We start from the raw sequence: 21,190 nt of genomic DNA, 5'->3' as shown, positions 1-21,190 counted from the left end.
GTGTATGTTACTCTGGACTTCCAGCATTTGCAGAATCTCTTCTGTTAAGGAAATACGTACAGTTTTTTAGCACTGTTCAAACTTCTAATGGATTTGAAAACACACTGTGTCCGTAAAGGGGGCAACCAACCTATGTGCAGCAGGATCTCACAAACAGAAGACCTGGTTTCATTATATCAATTGGAATATAAATATTCATAAGGCAAACACACTCTTTGAATTTTGTGTGTTTTTTTTTGCTATGAAGGCCCACATACCATTTGTTTTTTCAAAAACTTTTTACTTGCATGTACTGGTGTACATGACGTCTGGGTCTCATCGCAGCCTCCCCTATTCCCACTCTGTCAACACAATTTATAAACACAAGTCCTGATGAAGGGTCTCAGCCTGAGCCAAGGACTGTTTACTTCCCTTCATAGATGCTGCCTGATTTGCTGAGCTCCTCCAGCATTTTACGTGTGTTGCTCCAGGCAAAAATTAGTATTGCTATTTGTGCACCAAGGTGGATAGCCTCATATTAGCCACATTATATTGCATTTGCTGACTCCTTTCATCTATCCAACTTACAATGGAATTTCTGCATCTTCTGCAATGCTGACACTCATACCCAGCTTTGTGCTGTCTGCAAACCCGAAGCTACTATGTTTAGTACACTCACCTGAGTCAGTAATATATATCCTGAGTGGCTATCGTCCAATCACTGTATCCTGTGTTATTCCCTCTGCTCACAGCCTGCCTCTTGGAAGAAGACACGTTTAGTCTGTCCTTTTTGTTTTTTCTGTCTGCCAAACAGTTCTGTGTCCGTGTCAGTAGATTACCCCGCAATCCCACGTTTTAATTCCGTACATCGACCACATTAATAGATTATTTGAAAGAAAGCACGCCCTCATAGAGCAGCGATCCCTCAGTACTGTGTGGGGGCACAAGCTGAAAACTTTGTGCTCTGGGGTGGTCTTGAGCGTACTACCTCCTGTTAGCAGTCTCTAGGTAACAGCTGTTGTATGTACCGCACGCCGAGCTGGGTTGGTATTATTTATGTAGCTAATGTTTTCTGAGCTTTTCGGCTGACAGTAGGTTTGTTTATTAATTAATAACTTTGGATCATAAGGCTTGCAGGCTCAAATCCCACTCCAGCGACTGGAATAAAGAAACCTAGGCTATTCCTCCTCCGCAGACTAAGCTTGTTGTCAAATCCAAGGTTACTGAAACACTAAGATAGGAGTTCTGCAGATGCTGGAAATCCAAAGCAACACACAATATGTTACCTGGGTTTCGGCACCTAAGTAACAGAGAAAGAAGTTAGGTCTTTATTCTTTGGAGCGTAGAAGGTTGAGGGGGGACTTGATAGACGTATTTAAAATTATGAGGGGGATAGATAGAGTTGACGTGGATAGGCTTTTTCCATTGAGAGTAGGGGAGATTCAAATAAGAGGACATGAGTTGAGAGTTAAGGGGCAAAAGTATAGGGGTAACATGAGGGGGAACTTCTTTACTCAGAGAGTGGTAGCTGTATGGAACAAGCTTCCAGTAGAAGTGGTAGAGGCAGGTTCGATTTTGTCATTTAAAAAAAAATTGGATAGGTATATGGACAGGAAAGAAATGGAGGGTTATGGGCTGAGTGCAGGGAGGTGGGACTAGGTGAGAGTAAGCGTTTGGCACGGACTAGGAGGGCCAAGATGACCTGTTTCCGTGCTGTAATTGTTATATGTTATATGGTTAATATCCTGGAGGAACTCCGCAGATCAAGTAGCAGTACTGATGAAGGGTCTCAACCTGAAACGTTGACTGTTTATTCATTTCCATAGATGCTGCCTGACCTGCTGAGTTCCTCCAGCATTTTGTGTGTTGCTGAAACACTGTCTTTTTTAAGTACCTTAAAATGAAAGTGGGGGGGGTGGCGGTGGAGGTGGGGGACGGGGGAGAAACACATATATCTGAATTGCTAGAAAATTCTGGAAATGTACGTAGATCGATGTTAGTATATTTAAGAAAACATGAGGAAATCTGCAGATGCTGGAAATTCAAACAACAACACACACAAAATGCTGGTGGAACACAGCAGGCCAGGCAGCATCTATAGGGAGAAGTGCTGTTGACGTTTCGGGCCGAGACGTCGACAGCGCTTCTCCCTATAGATGCTGTCTGGCCTGCTATGTTCCACCAGCATTTTGTGTGTGTTGATATTTAAGAAAAGGATATTTTAAGGATAACACACAAAATGCTGGAGGAACTCAGAAGGTCAGGCAGGAGAGAGGAATAAAGAATCAACATTTCAGGCTGAGACCCTTCAGGACTGGAAAGAAAGTTCAAAGAAAATTTATTATCAAAGTATGTATTGTTACCATATACTACCCTGAGATTCATTTCCTTGCAGGCATTCACAGTAGAATAAAAAGTACACATAACCAGTGGATGAGAAACAACCAATTTGCAAAAGAAGGCACATTGTGCAAATACAAAAAATGCTAATAATAATAGTAATAGATAAATAAGTTAGTAAATAATACCGGGAACATGAAAAAATGAATAAATAATACTGAGAAGCCAGAATAAGAAAGTGGAGTGAGCAAAAGGAGTACAAGTTGGAATGTGATAGGTGAAGGCAAGTGAGGGGGAAGGTAGATAGGTGAGGGAAGTGAGAAGCTGGGAGGTTTATAGATGGATGAAGCAAAGGGCTGAAGAAGAAACAGTCTGAGAGGAGGGCAGAGTGGACATGGGAGGCAGGGAAGGAGAAAGGCAACGGAGGGAAGTGATGGGCAGGTGAGGAGAAGGGGGTAAGAGGGGAGCCAGAATGGGAAATGGAACAGAAAAAGAGAGAAGGGGAAGGGGGGATTTCAAGAATATCATCAAACCATTTTTATTTTCTTTATTGTAGTGGTTTACAAATAATAGAGGAACAAAAACAAAATGAATGAATTAAACAGGAATATAGAAGTGCCTGAGGCAGGCGTTCATCAAAGAATTAGATTTCCTGCTGTTGTTAGATCTGCAGCAAAGTAACTTTATCTCCAGTTGTACACAGTTCTTGTCTGTGTTGCCAGGAGGAGATGCTTTCATGTCTGTATTTTAATCATCGTTCTTCACTTTGTTGTACTTTAATGTAATTTCCTCCCCTTTACTCCTGCTTTCGTTAGCTATATGCCATCTCTTCGATTCTTACATCCTGAATTTGTCCACAAGGTGGCACACAAAACTAGCCTTGTCCCTATAGAGTCTTTCTTGTCCCTTTCAGGATGTCTTGATGAATGTTACGCCAATGAGGGCTTTTGAGTTGAAAGCGCTGGGTAACATAGCAGAACTAACAGTGTGTTCTTTATCAGATCTTCTGTCATCAGCATCAGTGATGACAATGTTGGCAGGACTCTGAAATACCCCTAGTGGTCGTCTTATTTTTTTTTATAATGTGGTTTGTTAGTTACAAAAATGTAAAGTAAAAAGAAATATTTTGATGGCTAGATAGTGGAAGTTAAGAGGACTCACAGGAATGTAGCTGGAAGAGGTGACTACCACAACCTCAAAGCCCAATTTCTTCCTGCTGTTGTCTGTAAAGAGCTTGTATGTTCTCCCCGTGACTATGCGAGTTTTTCCCAAGTGCTCAAGTTTCCTCCCACAGTCCAAAGATGTACCAGGTAGGTTAATTGGTCATTGTAAATTGTTCTGTGGTTAGGTTAGGGTCAATAGGGTTTGTTGGCGGTTGTGGAGCATGACTCAAAAGGCCTAGTTCATACTGTAATTCTAAATAAAATAAATAATCCCAACTCCAGATGTCAACCTAAACTCCAGACGCTCATCCCTGACTCCACAAACCCAGCCCTGCTCCATAAATGCCAATTCCAACCATGAGAGCCCATTACCAACTCCACCAACCGAACTGCCAACTCCAAAAACCCAACTCACCCAAGAGTAAACGTAGCTTCAAAGTCTGGGTTATGTTGACTTAGCACACTATAGTTATTACAATTATGCAAGGTGTTGACAAGACTATCTTTGGAACATTGAGTATAAGTCTGATCTTCCTACCAAAGGAAGGATATATATAGAGTTGAGGGGCGGAGGAAGGGATTGTTCTTTAAAAAGCACTTAAGCAGACTGAGTCCACACTTTCTAGAGTTTCTAGTAATGAAGAGTGATTTCTTTGAAGGATATAAAACTCTTACAGGGGAGATGCAGGAATAATGTTTCCCCAGGCTGGACTGACTAGCGCTAGAAATCACAATCTCAGCATAAGAGGTCGGCCAGTCTAGGCTGAGATGAGAAGAAATTTCTTCATGGAAGTGTGGTGAATCTTTAAACATCTCTCCCTTAGTGCTGTGGGAGCTCACTTGCAGAGTATATTCAAGACAGAGGTCTATAGATCTTTGGACATTGAGTATAATGGGTAGTGGCTGAATGACCTAGTCTGGTTCTATTTCTCATGGCGTCACAGCTGATCAAATTTGTCAAAAGTAATGAGAAGAAAACGGACAATTGCATCACTACCCTCTACCTCTGACCTTCTGGTTTAAGATGGCTTTCTGCACTTTGTGACTACGGACTCACTTTCATTCTGAATGCTGTGCTTGCTTTTATTTTCTGCATGATTTGTGTTTCTTTGTGTGTTTGTTAGTCTTCTTCTAATGGCTTCATTAGGGTTTCTTGTTTTGTGGCTGACTGTAAGGAGACAAATCTCAAGGTTGTATAATTTATACATACTGTGATAATAAATGTACTTTGAACGTTGAACTTGGTCATTGTTTGCAGAAGTACACACGAGGGATTAAGGTATGGTTGGAGTTAGCATGGGCTCTGGTACATTCCAGACTCACCAACAAAGCATGCCCATTTTCTAGAAATGCAGAAATGCAACAGGCATCTGCAAAACCATCTTTCCCTCATGATGAACAGCTTCAGAAAGAAAGAGCAAAAAGGAAGGCAAAGAGGTCTTGTTGAATCTACGGAGTCTTTCAGTATCACCAATTCAGCCATGACTACTCTTGTTTTTCAGGTCTCTGCAAAGCTGGGTGAGAATCATCAATACTGCAACATTAAGGTAAAGAAAAACTTTCTAACGTTAAAGATAGATTCTCTAGCACATTAGCACATCTTTAAAGGAAATGAAAGTATTTCTGATGCACAGCGCATTACCTTAAACAAGTGTCATTATTTCATGTATATAAACATGGGGTAATTTTTGACTCAACCAAGGAGTGTGAGCAGAATCAGAATCAGGTTTGGTATCACTGACATATGTCATGAAATTTGTTGTTCTGCAGCAGCAGTACATAAAAATAAACTATAAATTGTATTAAGAAATACAGTAAATATATATATTTAGCTAGGGTCCCTCAGACGTTTGCACGGTATTGTATTTATCAACGTGGAGCAGAGGGTGAGTTTGTAAATCTGGCAGGAGCAAACAATGTTGGAAATGGCGAGGGTGGAGCGCCGCGGGAGGGGTGTGGGACAGGTGGCAGAGAAGGAGTGCTGGGGTGGGTGGTGGCACGGGTGTAGACACACCCAGCCCTGAGACACTGGGTAAGGTCATTTGATTCCAATAATTGTTTTACTTATTGTTACAGAATGTCCCTCTGGTGCTTCCCCCTCCCTCCCCGCTCCTTTCCCCTTTTCCCAACCATGATTCCCCTCTCCCTGTTCCCTTCCCACTCTCAATCCACAATAGAGACCCATATCAGAATCAGGCTTACCATAACTCACAAATGTCAGGAAATTAGTTTTTTTTGTGACAGCCATACAGTGCTGTTCATTACATTATTAGAGTACTGTTCAAAAGTCTTAGGCTCCTTAGCTATTAATACGTGCCTAAGACTTTTGCACAGTACCGTATATATAAACAATTAAATTAAATCCAATAAGTGGTGTTAATAGAGAGTAAAAATATTGAGGTAATATTCATGGGTTCAATGTCTATTCAGAAATCTGATGGCAGAGGGAAAGAAGCTGATCTTAAAACACTGAGTGTGTGCCTTCAGGCTCCTGTCCCTCCTCCCTGATGGTAGCAATAAGAAGAGGGTTTATCCAGGATGATGGGGTCCTTAATGATGGAAGCCACCTTTTTGAACTGGTTTTGGTTAGGTTAAAGAACTAACACTCACCAGGATACCAGGAGAATTTGCTGTTCTTCGTGGGATGTTAGTAGGATCATTAAGGTACAAGCTAGCAGGTCACAGGTGAAACCAGGTGGGTGGGTGGGGGAAGGGAGATGAATTGAGAAGCTGGGAGGTGGTAGGTGGGAGAGATAAAAAGGTGGCACTGTCTCATTTGACATAAAATTTGTTGTTTTCCAACAGCAGTACAGTGCAAAGACATAAAATTGAAATAAATAACAAAATAAATAAATAGTGTGTAAATGGGAATAATGAGGTGTTGTTCATGGACCATCAGAAATCTGATGGTGTAGTGGATGAAGCTCTTTATGAATCACTACATGTGGAATTTCAGGTTCCTGTGCCTTCTCACTGATGGCAGTAACAAGAAGATTAGGCATCCATCAAATGAACAAATCGGATGAAGAAGACTCCCCCACCCACCCACCTTCCCCTCACCTGTCACCTGCTAGGTTGTAGACATTCACCTCCCCTCAACCTTTTTATCCTGTCTTCTTTTCCAGACGTAGCTTATAATGGAACAGTATTTTGACAAAGTAAATTTATTTCTTATTTCCTTCCTCCTGCAACCTCAGAAGACTTCTTCAGTCCAACACTTTGTGTTAGTAAAAGATAGAGAGAGATGTTGAAGTTGCAGGCTGATGTAAAACCTATGCTGGTCCTGGAAAAAGCCTTGTTAGACCACAAGACATAGGAGCAGGATTCAGCACCTTGAGTCTGCTCCACCATTCCATCAATTTTCCTTCTCAACTCCATTCTCCTGCCTTCTCTCCATAACCTTTGACACGCACCAATCAACCTTCTCATGGTCTCATGACCATGAATGTCTAGGCAAGTATTTCTACAGAAGTGCTTTGCCATTGCCGCCTTCTGGGCGGTGTCTTTACAAGACAGGTGACCCCAGCCATTATCAATACTTTGGAGGTTGTCTGCCTGGCGTCATTGGTTACATAACCAGGACCTGCGATGTGCACCAGCTGCTCGTACAACCATCTACCTCCTGCTCCTATATCTTCATGTGACCCTGATCGGGGGGCTAAGCAGGTGCAACACCTTGCCAAAGGGTGACCTGCAGGCTAGCAGAAGGAAGGAGTGCCTTGCACTCCTTTGGTAGAGACGTATCTTCACCCTGCTATCTGTTATATTTTTCAGAGATTTTTAAAAATACAAGAAGCAACATTTGTATCGGGCAAGAAATTTCACTGTCCTTTGTTTCTCTTTACAGGGAATGGTACAGATTTAGTCAATACTTTCATCTACAAGCGTGTTCATTAATGAATGTTCTGTGTTCCCTGCCAGTGCTACATTGATGGCCCATATGGAACTCCAACTCGGTCCATCTTCACCTCCGAACACGCTGTGCTGATTGGAGCTGGCATAGGTATCACCCCGTTTGCCTCAATTTTACAAAGCATTATGTACAGGTGGGTTTCTATTACAAGCAATAATATTAACAGTAATTTTGGCACTAGATTCCATCTCCTTTTTCTCCAGAATGGGTTCACCTTCTATTTCAGCCGAGCAGTGTCAACAGAGTTAGCATTTTGGAATCTCATGTGGATAGGGTGGTGAAGAAAGCTTTTGGTATGCTGGCCTTTATAAATCAGAGCATTGAGTTATAGGAGTTGGGATGTAATGTTAAAATTGTACAAGCCATTGGTAAGGCCGAATTTGGAGTATTGTGTCCAGTTCTGGTCACTGAATTACAGGAAAGATGTCAACAAAATAGAGGGAGTACAGAGAAGATTTACTAGAATGTTAAAATCTACTAGAATGGATTTCAGCACCTAAGTTACAGGGAAAGGTTGAATAAGTTAGGTCTTTGTTCTTTGGAGTGTAGAAGGTTGAGGGTGGACTTGATAGAGGTATTTAAAATTATGAGGGGGATAGATAGAGTTGACGTGGATAGGCTTTTTCCATTGAGAGTAGGGGAGATTCAAACAAGAGGACATGAGGTGAGAGTTAGGGGGCAAAAGTTTAGGGGTAACACGAGGGGGAATTTCTTTACTCAGAGAGTGGTAGCTGTGTGGAATGAGCTTCCAGTAGAAGTGGTATTGTCATTTAAAGTAAAATTGGATAGGTATATTGACAGGAAAGGAATGGAGGGTTATGGGCTGAGTGCAGGTAAGTGGGACTAGGTGAGAGTGAGTGTTCGGCATGGACTAGAAGGGCCGAGATGGCCTGTTTCCGTGCTGTAATTGTTATATGGTTATATGGTTTATTAAACACTCTCAGGTGAACTGGAGAACTAAAGGAAGATATTTGGGGCATCCCAAAACTCAGGACAAATGCTGTAAATACAGGATATTCTGCAGATGCTGGAAATCCAGAGCAACACACACGAAATGCTGGAAGTACTCAGCAGGTCAGGCAGCATCTATGGAGAGGAAAAGTCAGTCAATTTTTCAGGCTGAAACTGGAGAGGAAGACAATAGAAGCCAAAATAAGAAGTTGGGAGATGGGAAGGAGTAGAAACTGGAAGGTGATAGGTGAGACTAGGTGAGGATAAGGTGGTTGCATGGGGGAGGGAGGATGAAGTAAGAAGCTGGGAGGTGATAGGTGGAAGAGGTAAAGGGTTGAGGAAGAAGGTGTCTGATAGGAAAGGAGAGTAGACCATGGGTGAAAAGGAAGGAGAAAGGGAAGCAGAAAGAGCTGATGGGCAGATGATAAGAGAAGGGGTGAGAGGGGATGCAATATAGAGAATGGAAGAAAAAGAGAAGGGGGAGTAGGGAGAAATTAATGTCAAATATTTTAAGCTGTAGTCAAGGCAGCCAGCTTGTTGGTAGGGAGGTCCTACACACAGCAAAATAGTAACGTCTGGATAATCTGCAGCGCCAGTACTAACCGGAAAGGGAGAGGGAAGTAGTCCCCTGCTCCTCTACGAATGGTGTCATGGGATACCTTAACGACCTCCTCAGCCCCTTGGTTGAAGTGTTCATCTGGAAACCACCTGGTAAATTCCAGCAGAAAGCAGAACAGAGCTGCCTTAGCTCCGCCCAATACAAATTATTGGACTCAATCCCAAGTGAGTGCTTCCCACTGCACAGTGGAAAGGTTCCTAATTCCCATAGTCCGTAGCCTCTAGTTTCACAATGAAGAGTCCGAATCAGCAGCGACTTCCAGCTGTACATCTATGTGCAGGATCTGAATTAACACCCCAAGTAGAGTGTAAAGAACTTGGACACAATAATTTACTTCATCTCTGTGGGATAACATTTGGAGAAGTTTTATCCAGTAATACTGTAATGGAACTTTGTCCCGGGGAGAAATTTGTCTTTGATCACTGGTCGAAGTATGAACAAGAATACTGGACCTTGAATGTTCATCTCTCCACATTTGGTCCTAATGAAGTTGGTGGAATTGAATGAGCAAAGTGTGCATGATCAGTAATAAAATTCATGCGTGTATTATGTGAAAGGTGAGTTTCTCCTCTAAAAGCTTGTTACATCATCAAGTGGAAGCCCTGATATATAATAGGACTGCACATTGAATGGTTGGATGGAGTTCTCAGGACACAAACATTGAGAAGAATGAATGTCTTGGTTGACAGGAGTCCCTAGAAATGGATGCTACCTTTTAGGGGCATCACCTTTTGAAGATGTCCTCAATGCTGGGGAGGCTAGTGCCCATCATGGGGCTGGTGGAGATGCAACTTTCTGCACCTTTGTCTGATCCTGTGCAGTGGCCCCTGTATACGAGTTGGTGATGTAAGCAGTTAGAATGCTTTCCATGGTATATCTGAAGAAATTTACAGGAGTCTTCAGTGACATACCAAGTTTCCTCAAACTCCTAATGAAATATAGTTATTGCCATGCCTTCTTTGTAATTGCATTAATTTGTTGAGCCCAGGATGTATCTTCAGAGATGTTGATGCCCAGAAACTTAAAACTGTTGACCCTTTCCACTGCTGAATCCTCGATGAGGGTTGCTGTGTGCTCCCTAGACTTCCCCTTTCTGAAATCTGCAATCAAGTTTTCAGTCTTACTGATGTTGTGTGCAAGGTTGTTTCAATGCCATTCAACTACCTGATCTACCTCACTGCTCTACATCTCCTCATCACCATCTAAAATTGTGCCAACTATAGTTGTATCATTGGCAAATCTATAAATGGTATTTGACCTGTACCTTGCCACACAATTGAGTGTGTAGAGAGAGAAGAGTAGTGTGCTAAGTACACATCCTTCAGGTACACCAATGTTGACTGTCAGGGAGGAGGAGATGTGATTTTTGATCTGCACTAACTGTAGTCGATGATGAAGAAGACAAGGATTGAGTTGCAGAGGGAGGTACAGAGGCCCAGGTTTTGGAGCTTGTTGATTAGAATTGAGGATATGATCGTGTTGAGCTGTAATCAATAAACAGCAGCTTGATGTAGGTATTGCTATTGTCCAGGTGATCCAAGGCTGAGTGGAGAGCCAGTGAGATTGCATCTGCTGTAGACCTATTGTGGCGATAGGCAAATTGTAGCAGGTTCACACCCTCGTTTAGGCAAGAGCTGATTCTGGCCATGACCAGCCTCTAAAAGGACTTACTATTGACTGTAAATACCTTGAGTGTTTCAACATATAAAACTGATCTCCTCACTGTGGTAATCTGTTGCCTCTTGTTTATCGCAGGTATCGCATGAGAAAACAGAATTGTCCTAATTGTAACTACTCCTGGTGTGAAAACGTCAAGGATAATGAGATGAGTTTGAGAAAGGTAATTGGACTCACAGGAGGTGATTGCCTCGAGTTACCAACAATCTGGGTGCACTCTGTGGATGGTACACACAGAAGCCATGGTAGTCATTATAGCCAAGAAGTTAAATTGCTGACCGAGTGGGAATATAACAAACAAAATTTCAGAGTCACTTTCAGTCCAGAATTTCCCAACATGAGATGGTTTCATTGTTGGATTTGAATTTAATGACATCGTTCTCTGGTGTGTGTGTGTGTGTGTGTGTGTGTGTGTGTGTGTGTGTGTGTGTGTGTGTGTGTGTGTGTGTGTGTGTGTGTGTGTGTGTGTGTGTGTGTGTGTGTGTGTGTGTGTGTGTGTGTGTGTGTGTGTGTGTGTGTGTGTGTGTGTGTGTGTGTGTGTGTGTGTGTGTGTGTGTGTGTGTGTGTGTGTGTGTGTGTGTGTGTGTGTGTGTGTTCGTTCTCGATCCTTTTGGGTCTGACCTTTGAGCTACTCACCTACTAATTATACCCCCAACCCACCTTCTCAAGGCTCCCAATCCTGAAAAGGGTAGCTTCTCCTATCCCACTAGCGCTGACCACAATGTTAATCACCAACCCAACCATCACCCTTGCCCTTAAGCTTGTTGCTGACTCCCCACCCATCCACTGGACTCTGCCCTCTCTTCAAAACAGTCATGGGTGGTTTGGGCCCAGAGCCTATTCTGGGTCCTTATTTCATTTCATATAAAATTGTGTTATTTACAGATATGATGAGTGTTTGGGGATCCTTTGATGAATAACAGGTATGTGTGTCCTATCCATCAAGGAACCAAGGGAATGATTCCTGTCACTAAGATCAGTGGTTCAGGAAGGGCCAGGTACCAAAAGGTCCTTCTCCCTGTGGCAACTGAAGAAATGTTACTGGTGGATTTCTTGCCTTCAGTGCAAGCTTTAGAATTACAAGGCCATAAGACATGTGACCAGAATTAGACCATTCAACCCATCGAGTCTGCTCTATCATTTTATCATTGATTTATTATCCTTCTCAACTCAATTCTCGTGCCTTCTCTCCATAGCTTTTCAAGCTTTTACTAATCAAGAACCTATAAACCTCCACATTAAATATATTTGATGCCTTGGCCTCCACAGCCTTCTGTGGCAAAGAATTCCACAGATTCATCACCCTCTGACTAAAGAAATTCCTCCGCATCTCTGTTCTAAAGGGATATCCTTGAATTCAGAGGCTGCTCCTTCTGATCCTGGACTCTCCCACTACTGGAAACATTCTCTCTACATCCACTCTGGCTGGGGCTTACAATGTTTGACAGGTTTCAATGGGAAACCCCTCATTCTTCTAAACTGTAGTGAGACACTGAACAGAAACTAAATCTTTGGCCAATCAAATCTGCACTGACAATCACACTAATCCTACAGTTGTTACACTTTTTATTCTCTTCAGAATTTTTGTCAACTCTGTTTATTTTTATTTATTAATTGAGATACAGCACTGAATAGGCCCATCTGGCCCTTAAAGCCGTAATGCCCAGCAATCTTCTGATGTAATCTTAGCCTAATCATGGGAAAATTTACAATGACCAATTAACCTTCCAACTGGTACATCTTTTGGACTGTGGAGGAAACCCACACGGTCACTGGGAGAACGTACAAACTCCTTACAAGCCACCGTGGGAATTGAACCCTTGTCGCCTGTACTGTAAAGCGTAATGCTAACCACTACATTACCGTGCCTGAGATCCTATGCTCACCTACACACAGAGAGCAACTTACAGCACCACCCTGGATGTCTTTGGGATGTGGGAGGAACAAATGCTCTGTGGAAATATGGGGTTTGTTTAGGTATCACTTGTATGGGGTTCTGGACAGAATTGTCCCACAGAACCAGGGAATGAATTGGTAGGGTGAAGAGAGATGAAACATATTGTCAAAAGGAAGAAGGAAAACAAAAGGTTTAGAAAGCAATAATTGCTCAGAGCTTTTGTGAATTATAAGGTAAACAGGTTGGGCGGCAGGGTGGAGATATGTCTAAACCAAAGGAGGTGTAATGTGCTCCTTCCCTCCACTAGCCTGGAGGTCACCCTTGGGCAAGGTGTAGCACCTGCTTAGCCCCCCAATCAGGGTCACGTGAAGCCATGGGAGCAGGTGGTGGATGGTTGTATGAGCAGCTGGCTCACATCATAAGTCCTGGTTATGCGACCACTGATGCCAGGCAGACAGTCTCTGAAGAGTATTGATAATGGCTGGGGTCACCCGTCATGTAAAGACACTGCCCCAAAGGAGGCAATGGCAAATCACTTCTGTAGAAAAAGAAATTGCCAAAAACAATCGTGGCCAATAGACCATGATCACCCACATCATACAGGATGACACATGATGATGATGATGATGAAGGCAAACAGGAAGGAGCTTTAGAATGGATTTGGGGAGCCAGAAAGGGAAATAAGAAGTCCTTGGTGAGTAGGATTAAGTTCTGGGATTCACTACGGTAATGTCGTAGAGGCAGATACAACAGTGCCATTCAATAGGCAGATGGATGTAAGAAAAATGGAGGTTATGGGCAGAGTAGGAGGTGAGTAAGTGTTGGATTGAACATGGAGTAGGTTTATATTTGCCTGCACAACATCATGGGCTAAAGGACCTGAAATGGGCCACAGTAATTTGTATTCCATGTTCTCCGGGGGGAAACCTGTGTGTCAGAATGAAAATGCACAAACTCCATCAGGATCGAACCAGGATCTCTGGTGATGTCAGGCAGCAGCTTGACTCAATGAATCACTTTGCGTGGGCCACGCTGCTTGTGTCTTGACCATCGTGGGTTTAAAGTCAGGTCAGGAAGCAAAAGAGTTCGTCAGATGCCATTAGTTAAACGTTTACAAACCGCCTAACGTCTCTCACAAATGTTGAAATTTGATTGGAGTGTGGTGTCCTTTGGTGGTGAGTATTCTTCTCCTAATTTCAACCTTTAACATTCTTGTCAGGTATTTAAATCAGGACTCAAATTCATGCTGCAAAAGTTTTGATTGATTTAGATTTAATTGTTTATATTGATTAAAAATACTGCTCTACCCAATGGATAACTGGACACCAGCCCTTTGTCTGAGATGCTCTTGCATGAAACTGTACTGAGCACAATAGAGTTAAAGTGGCATCAGCCCTTTGCATCACAGCGCACAACAGTCACCTATTCTATACATAGGCTGGGTCTGCCTCACTTTGTATGAGGCATTAACATGCTGTGTGAAATCACTAATTGAGTTGGCATCAGCTTATGGAAAACTTGGGGACCACGCTGTGATCCCTGAAGATTAAAACTGTACGCTTGTCAATGGTCTTTTCTGTCAAAGTGAGTGGAATAGGACATTCTTCACAGTAGGCCAATATCATTCAGAAGTCTTTTACTTCAATTCCAAGTGCTAATTACTTAATTAATGTTATGAAATATGAACTGGTATTTTCTGACAGTAACAGACTTGGGTGGAGATTAGCAGGGGTAAGGAAATAATTGGGAGATCATAATTTAAGGCACAAATCCCAGCTGCATGTCAGAAACCATAAGAAATAAATGCCTGTGGTTTGTATTTAAAATAGGTTGGTTTTCTCTCCGGTCCTTGAAATTCAGCAGCTACGCACTTACCCAATGGGCAATTGGCCATCAGTCCTCTCTTTGAGATTTGTTCTGGATATTTAACCTAACGAGCTAATCATTGCATATTTAGCTCATTATATTAAATCTGGCTGATCATCTACAAGAAAAGCAACACGCACAAAATGCTGGAGGAACTCAGCAGGTCAGGCAGCATCTACAGAAATGAACAAACAGTGGAGGTTTTGGGCTGAGACCCTTCTTCTGAACTGAAAAAGAAGGGGGAAGATGTCAGAATAAAAAGGCAAGGGGTGGGAAAGGAGGACAGCCAGCCAGAAGGTGATAGGTGAAGTCAGGTGAGGGGGAAAGATAAAGGGAGAAGAAGGAATCTGTTAGGACAGGAGAGTGGGCCATAGGAGAAGGGGAGCCAGAGGGAGGTGAGAAGAGGTAAGAGACCAGAGTGGACAATAGAAGAAGAGGGGAGGGGGGAGGGATTTTTTAAAACTGGAAATCATTATCTATAAGAAAAGCAGCATTGTCACTCCTAATTCTGTCATTATCCACGTCCCCTCTTCTATCCTGCCCCTGAATCTACATAGACAGATAGAGCTTACAGTTCCACTCAATAGCTGGGTGGGACCCAGTTATTCTTTTTCCACCAACTTTTCCTCATCCCATTGGCCAATGTATTTCTGGCTCTCCGCATCCTCACATGCTTTTCTTGCTGCCATTAAAAGTTTAAAGATCAGCTCTATTTGTCACGTGTATATCAAAACATATAGTGACATGCGTTGTTTGTGTGAACGGACAACATAGTGCGAGAATATGTTGGGGGCAGCGCGCAAGCATCACCATACTTCAGGTGCCAGCATAGCGTGCCCACAACTTATTAACACTAACTCGTAAGGTTTTGGAATATGGGAGGAAACCACAGAAAAGTCATGCGGTCATGGGGAGAATGTACAAGCCGTTTACAGACAGTGCTGGGAATCGAACCCTGATCACGTGCTGTAAAGCGTCATAGATCTGTGATGCACAGATCTAAAACACGTTTGTGCTTTTTGCCTTTAAAAGTCGTTTTCCCTGACTATCCTTTTAGATTTTTTTGTGACATTCCCATATTACTGGGCCCTGTTGCTGGCCTTGTTTACAAGTGGAAATATTTTCCCTGAATCTTACTGATCAAAACCTTTTATACTTTGAAAGATGTTTGTCATCTCTCAGTCTTCCCTTTCCTGAAGGACCTCAACTTGTTCAGACTTTTCGGATGTGCATGATTTCTTTTTGTGTGGGGGAGGGGGTTTTGGGGCTCGATGTGCTTGTTCTGTTTTTGTTCTTTTTTTGTATAGGGGAGGGGGTTTTGGGGTTGATGATCATGCTGCTGTTCTTTTCTTTCTTGGTTTTGTGGCTATCTGGAGAAGAAGGATTTCAGAGTTGTAATCTTTGATAATAAATGAACCTTTGAATCTTTGAACTCAAAGGTCTGATTTCATTCTGGTAAATACCTTTTCTCTATCATCTCCTTTGGCAAGGATCAGAGAATTGTTACAGCCCACTGAGTCGACACTGGATATTTGTAGAATAATGCAGTAAGTCGTGCAGTCTTGCTTTTCTCCTGTGACCCTGCAGAGTCATTCTGAAGTGCAGTTTAACTTACTTTTTAGACGTTAAACATCTGAGTCTTTTAATTTTGCCTCTTTTAAAGTGAGCCACAGTTTATTTCATAGTTACAAAATGCATTGTATAAGGTTATTCAGCTCATCATGCCCGCACTGACTGTCAAGAACCTCTCTATCGTTCATTTGTTATGTGCCGTGTGTATGACATGGGCGATCATGGTCTTTCCATGACCATGATTGTGCTTAAAAGGCTGTTTATGGATAGACATGTGGATATGTAAGGAATGAAGAGATATGGATCATACAACCAGAAGACATAGGTGCAGATTTAGGCCATTTGACCCATTGTATGTATTCTGTATTCTATCGTGGCTGATTTATTATCACTTTCATCCTCATTTTCCTGCCTTCTCCCCATAACATTTGACACCCTTACTAATCAAGAAACTGTGAACCTCTGCTTTAAGTATACTCAATGACTTGGCCTGCACAGATGACTGTGTCAATAAATTCCACAGATTTATCACTCACTGACTAAAGAAATTCTCCTTGATCTCTGTTCTAAAGGGGCGTCCTTGTATTCTGATACTGTGTCCTCTGGACCTAGACTCACCCACTATAGGAAACTTCTTTTCCACATCCACTCTATTTAGGCCTTTCAATATTCAATAGGTTTCGATGAGTTCCTTGCCCGTTCTTTTAAACTCCAGTGAATATAGATCCAGAGCCATCAAATGCTCCTCGTACGCTAAGCCTTTCATTCTCGGGATGGCTCTCATGAACCTCCTCTGGACCCTTTCTAACACTAGAATATGATCAATAAAGTATGTCTGTCTGTCTGCCTAGGTCCCAAAACTGTTCAACATAATCCAAGTGAGGCCTCACCAATGCTTTATTAAGCCTCAGCATTCCATCCTTGCTTTTATATACTTGTCCTCTTGAAATGAATGCTAATATTACATTTCCCTTCCATACTTCTGATTTAACCTGCGAGTTAACCTTTAGGGAATTGTGGACAAGGACTCCCAAGTCCCTTTGCACCTCATATTTTTGAATTTGCTCTCCAATCACCTTAAAATTATGCCTCCTCATATTAGCCATGTTTATCCTTCAGGTCCTTCGGCCCACAACATATTAACCGACTATAAGATCAATCTAGCCCTCCCCTCCCACAAAATCCTCCATTTTTCTTTCATCCATGTATTTGTCTGAGAGTCTCTTAAATGGCCCTAATGTTTGTGCCTCTACCACACCACTAGCAGTGTGTTCCATGCACCCACCACTCCATGTGTATCAAAAATCACCTCTGACACACCCCATACTTTCCTCCGATCACCTTAAAATTATGCCCCCTCATATTAGCTATGTTTATTATTCAGAATTTCACAACAACTTGTACAAAGGTGCTAGCATAATTGGTTCATCATTTGGCTGCAAGGTAGGGTGAGATAACACCACTTCATTCTTTTAACATCTTACCTTCGGTCCATGTCCAAACTTGTGGGACTTTTGTTCACAGGCGACAAGCTGTTTCAGCACAACCTTTTCATCCAGCAATGAATGTCTTCTAATTAGGGTGCACATTTATTCTCCCATGCTTTGAAGAATCATGGTCAAACAACGCAGGCACTGAGCAGCTAAACCCCATGAATTTTTGTGTGTAATCCGATTGCTGGTTGATAAGCCTGAGAAAATTCATTTTAACCCTCTGTGAAGTCCCTGCATCTGGTACACTGAAACAAAACAAACCTTCTGGTTGTATTGCTAGATTCTTTTTTAAAGAAAGCATTAAATAAAAGGAAGAAAATAGAGGATGTCAGTTTAAATAGTTCAGTGGAATGTCTGTAGCCAGAGATAATTTGGAACGGTTCCCAGATGGGTTGATCAAAGTGGAGCATCTGTGGGGAAATCAGATTAGCATTTGGGGGGGTGGGGGTGGGTGTGGAAGTATAGAGGGTTATAATGAAAGGATTAAATGAGGAAGGGTGTGAGGAGGTTTGAATGGGACATGAGCATCCAAACACATCAAAGAGATTCTGCAGATGCTGGAAATCCAGCGCAACACCTACAATATGTTGTAAGAACTCAGCGAGTCAGGTAACATCTATGGAAAGAAGTAGTAAATAGTTAACATTTTGGACCGAGCCCATTTAGTCCCGAATCCTCAAATCCTCGCTGATTTGAGTTGAGTGTGTTTCACACACAAAATGCTGGAGGAACTCAGCAGGTCAGGCAGCACCTATGAAGGGGAATAAACAGTTAACATTTTGGGCAGTCTCCCTTCAGTCCTGGCCTGCTGAGTTCCTCCAGCGCTTTGCATGTGAAACACATTGAGTTTTGCTGGGATTGAATCTATAATGAAATTCTCAGTCACTTTCATCAGTAAATGATCAAGTAAAACTATTCACTTTTGTAGCTAATACTTCTCTCCTCTTCATCAACTTTTTGCCTGTTGGCTCTTAGGAGCAAGCTGAAGGAACTCAATTTGTACTGCTGTATCCCTGTCATTGAGAAATTGAAGTTTACTTGGCATTGGCGTAAAATGGAGGGGAGTTTACCAAAACTGAAGCGAAATTTCCCTTATCCAGTTTGTAAAAGAAATTCATTGCAAGCGTTAATTATTGAATCAAGCATAATTCCTTGAATTTGGTAAAACAGGGATGGAGGTTTGCCTCCATCTAACTGAGGATGGCATGGTAGCGGTTAGCGCATCTCTTTACAGTGTCAACTATGAGATCGGGGTTCGATTCCTGCCGCTATCTGTAAGGAGATGGTACTTTCTCCTAATGACTATGTGCATCTCCTCTGGGTGCTCCAATTTCCTCCTACATTCCAAAGACATACGAGTTAGAGTTGGTGGCTTGTGGTCATGCTGTGATGACCCTGGAATCATGGCAACATTTGTGGGTCATCTAGCACAACCCTTGCTGATTTGATTTGACATAAACAAGCAACTCACTGTATGTTTCGATGCACATGTGACAAATAAAGCTAATCTTTGAGAGGTAAACCAGAAGTCTAGATTATGACCCTCGGGTATGCTCATGCACCCACCATGGCAACTGTGCAACAAATTTAGGTTTATTAATAAAGCTTGGGACTAATGGTGTTTCAAATGGATCCATACTGGGACAACTTATGTTTGTGATATTTTGGATAAAAACTTGGACCAGTAGGTTAGTAAGTTCACAAAACATACAAAGATTGATGGCATTGTCAATAGGGTAGAAGGATATCAAAAGATACAGTTCATTTGCCGATATGGGCAGAGACATGGCAGTTAGAGGGATGGGAGTGGCTGGGTATTTAGACAGGTTGTACATGTACTGTATGCTTGTTGGCAGCTGGGTGTTAAGAAATCTAACAAACTGTTCTGGAATTATAAAGGAAGTTGAAATGAGGACCAAGGAACAGCTGAATTGTTGTTAAACTCACCCAGTTTACCAATTCCCATAGAGAAGGGTGACATCCTTGTGGATAAATTATAAAGGATTTCAAAATCGCACAGAACATGTGTTTATCCTACACCTCTTAATCTTTCTTTGCAACATAAATAATGATCTTTAACAGAGTGACAAAGGAAGGTATATTTTCTTGAGTTAAATTTACTTAAGGTGAGCAAGCCTTCATAGCCCTTCTCTGGATTACAGACAGCCTCTGTCATCCAACTTATACCTTGCATTTAAAAACATATACCTGTGTTTGTATAGAACGATCAGGGTTTTGTTGGCAACCAGAAATATTTCTTTGCCATCTCTGCTGATCTAATGCTGAAGATAAAAGAAATAATAAATTTTATATTGGAGATGCAACCTTGAATACAGTGCGAATTATGCATTGAAACTGGTTCTCAGTGAGAGATTTAAGGCTGTTTTTGGTTGCAGGTTGACTTTATCTGGATCAACAGAGACCAGAAGTCATTTGAGTGGTTTGTTAGCCTCCTGACTAAACTGGAGATGGACCAGGCAGATGAGGAACCTCAAGGTAGGTTCCTAACAAATCTTCAAATTTCAACATAAATTTATTATCAAAGTACATAGACTGTATGTCACCATATACAACCCTGAGATTCATTTTCCTGTGGGCGTATTCAATAAATCCTATAGCCATAATAGAATTAATGAAAGACCACACCAGCAGGGCAGACAACCAGTGTGCAAAACATAACAAACAGTGCAAGTACAAAAAGAAACAACAGTGATGATAATAATAATAAATAAGAAATAAATATCGAGAATATGAGATGAAGAGTCCTTGGAAATGAGACCATAGGTTATGGGAACAGGTCAGTGGTGTGGCAAGTGAAGCTGAATGAAGTAACCCCCTTTGGTTCAAGAGCTTGATGGCTGAGGGGTAATAACTGTTCCTGAATGTGGTGGTGTGAGTCCTAAGACTCTTGTACCTTCTTCCTGATGGCAGCATTGGAAAGAGAGCATATTCTAGGTGATTGTGTTTTCTGATGATGGATGCTGCTTTCTTGCAACAGTGTTTCATGTAGATATGCTCAATAGTGGGGAGGGCTTTATCTGTGATGGACTGGACAGTATCTTTTACTTTTTGTAGGATTTACTGTTCAAAGGCATTGGTGTTTCCATACCAAGCCTGATGCAGCCAGTCAATATACTCTCCACCACACATCTACAGAAGTTTGTCAAAGTTTTAGATGTCATGCTGAAACTTGACAAACTCCTAAGGAAGTAGAGGCACTGCCATGCTTTCTTCATGATTTCACTTTGGTGCTGGCCCCAGCTCAGCTCCTCTGAAATGATAACACTGAGGAATTTAAAGTTGCCACCATGACAAATATGCGCCCTGATGAAAACTGGTTCATGGACCTCCAATCTCCTCCTCATTAAGTCAATAATCATCTCCTTGGTCTTGCTGAATTTGAGTAAGTGGTTGTTGTTGTGGCACCACTCATCCAGATCTTCAGTCTCCCCCCTATATGCTGATTTGTCACCACCTTTGGTTTGGCCTATATGACAGTGGTGTCATCAGCTGACTTAAATATGGTTTAGAGCTGTACTTAGCCACTCAGTGATAAGTGCAAAGTGAGTAGAGTAGGGGGCTAAGCACACAGCCTTGTGATGGAGATTATGGAGGAGTAGTTGTTGCCAATCCAAAGAATCGTCCTCTTATTCCAAGCAAAGTTCTATCAAAACAAACAGTGATACATGGATGCACAGTACAGTTTAATTATCACCATGC

The 21,190-nt window shown here is 42.1% G+C and overlaps 1 protein-coding gene across 1 annotated transcript in view; it reads left to right on the top strand.

The window, feature by feature from the left end:
• nox5 (NADPH oxidase, EF-hand calcium binding domain 5) overlaps nucleotides 1-21,190 on the top strand; it is a 100,306-nt gene that overhangs the window by 65,076 nt on the left and 14,040 nt on the right. Inside the window, exons 13-16 of the mRNA XM_073032611.1 lie at nucleotides 4,985-5,029; nucleotides 7,404-7,528; nucleotides 10,721-10,805; nucleotides 19,867-19,966. Of these exons, the coding sequence (XP_072888712.1) occupies nucleotides 4,985-5,029; nucleotides 7,404-7,528; nucleotides 10,721-10,805; nucleotides 19,867-19,966 (355 nt within the window). The remainder of the gene's footprint in view (nucleotides 1-4,984; nucleotides 5,030-7,403; nucleotides 7,529-10,720; nucleotides 10,806-19,866; nucleotides 19,967-21,190) is intronic.

This window comes from Hemitrygon akajei, chromosome 30 (assembly GCF_048418815.1).
Source record: "Hemitrygon akajei chromosome 30, sHemAka1.3, whole genome shotgun sequence".
NCBI classification, from domain to species: domain Eukaryota; kingdom Metazoa; phylum Chordata; class Chondrichthyes; order Myliobatiformes; family Dasyatidae; genus Hemitrygon; species Hemitrygon akajei.
Note: the sequence above shows the minus strand (reverse complement) of the source record. Positions and strands in the feature narration are given on the sequence as shown.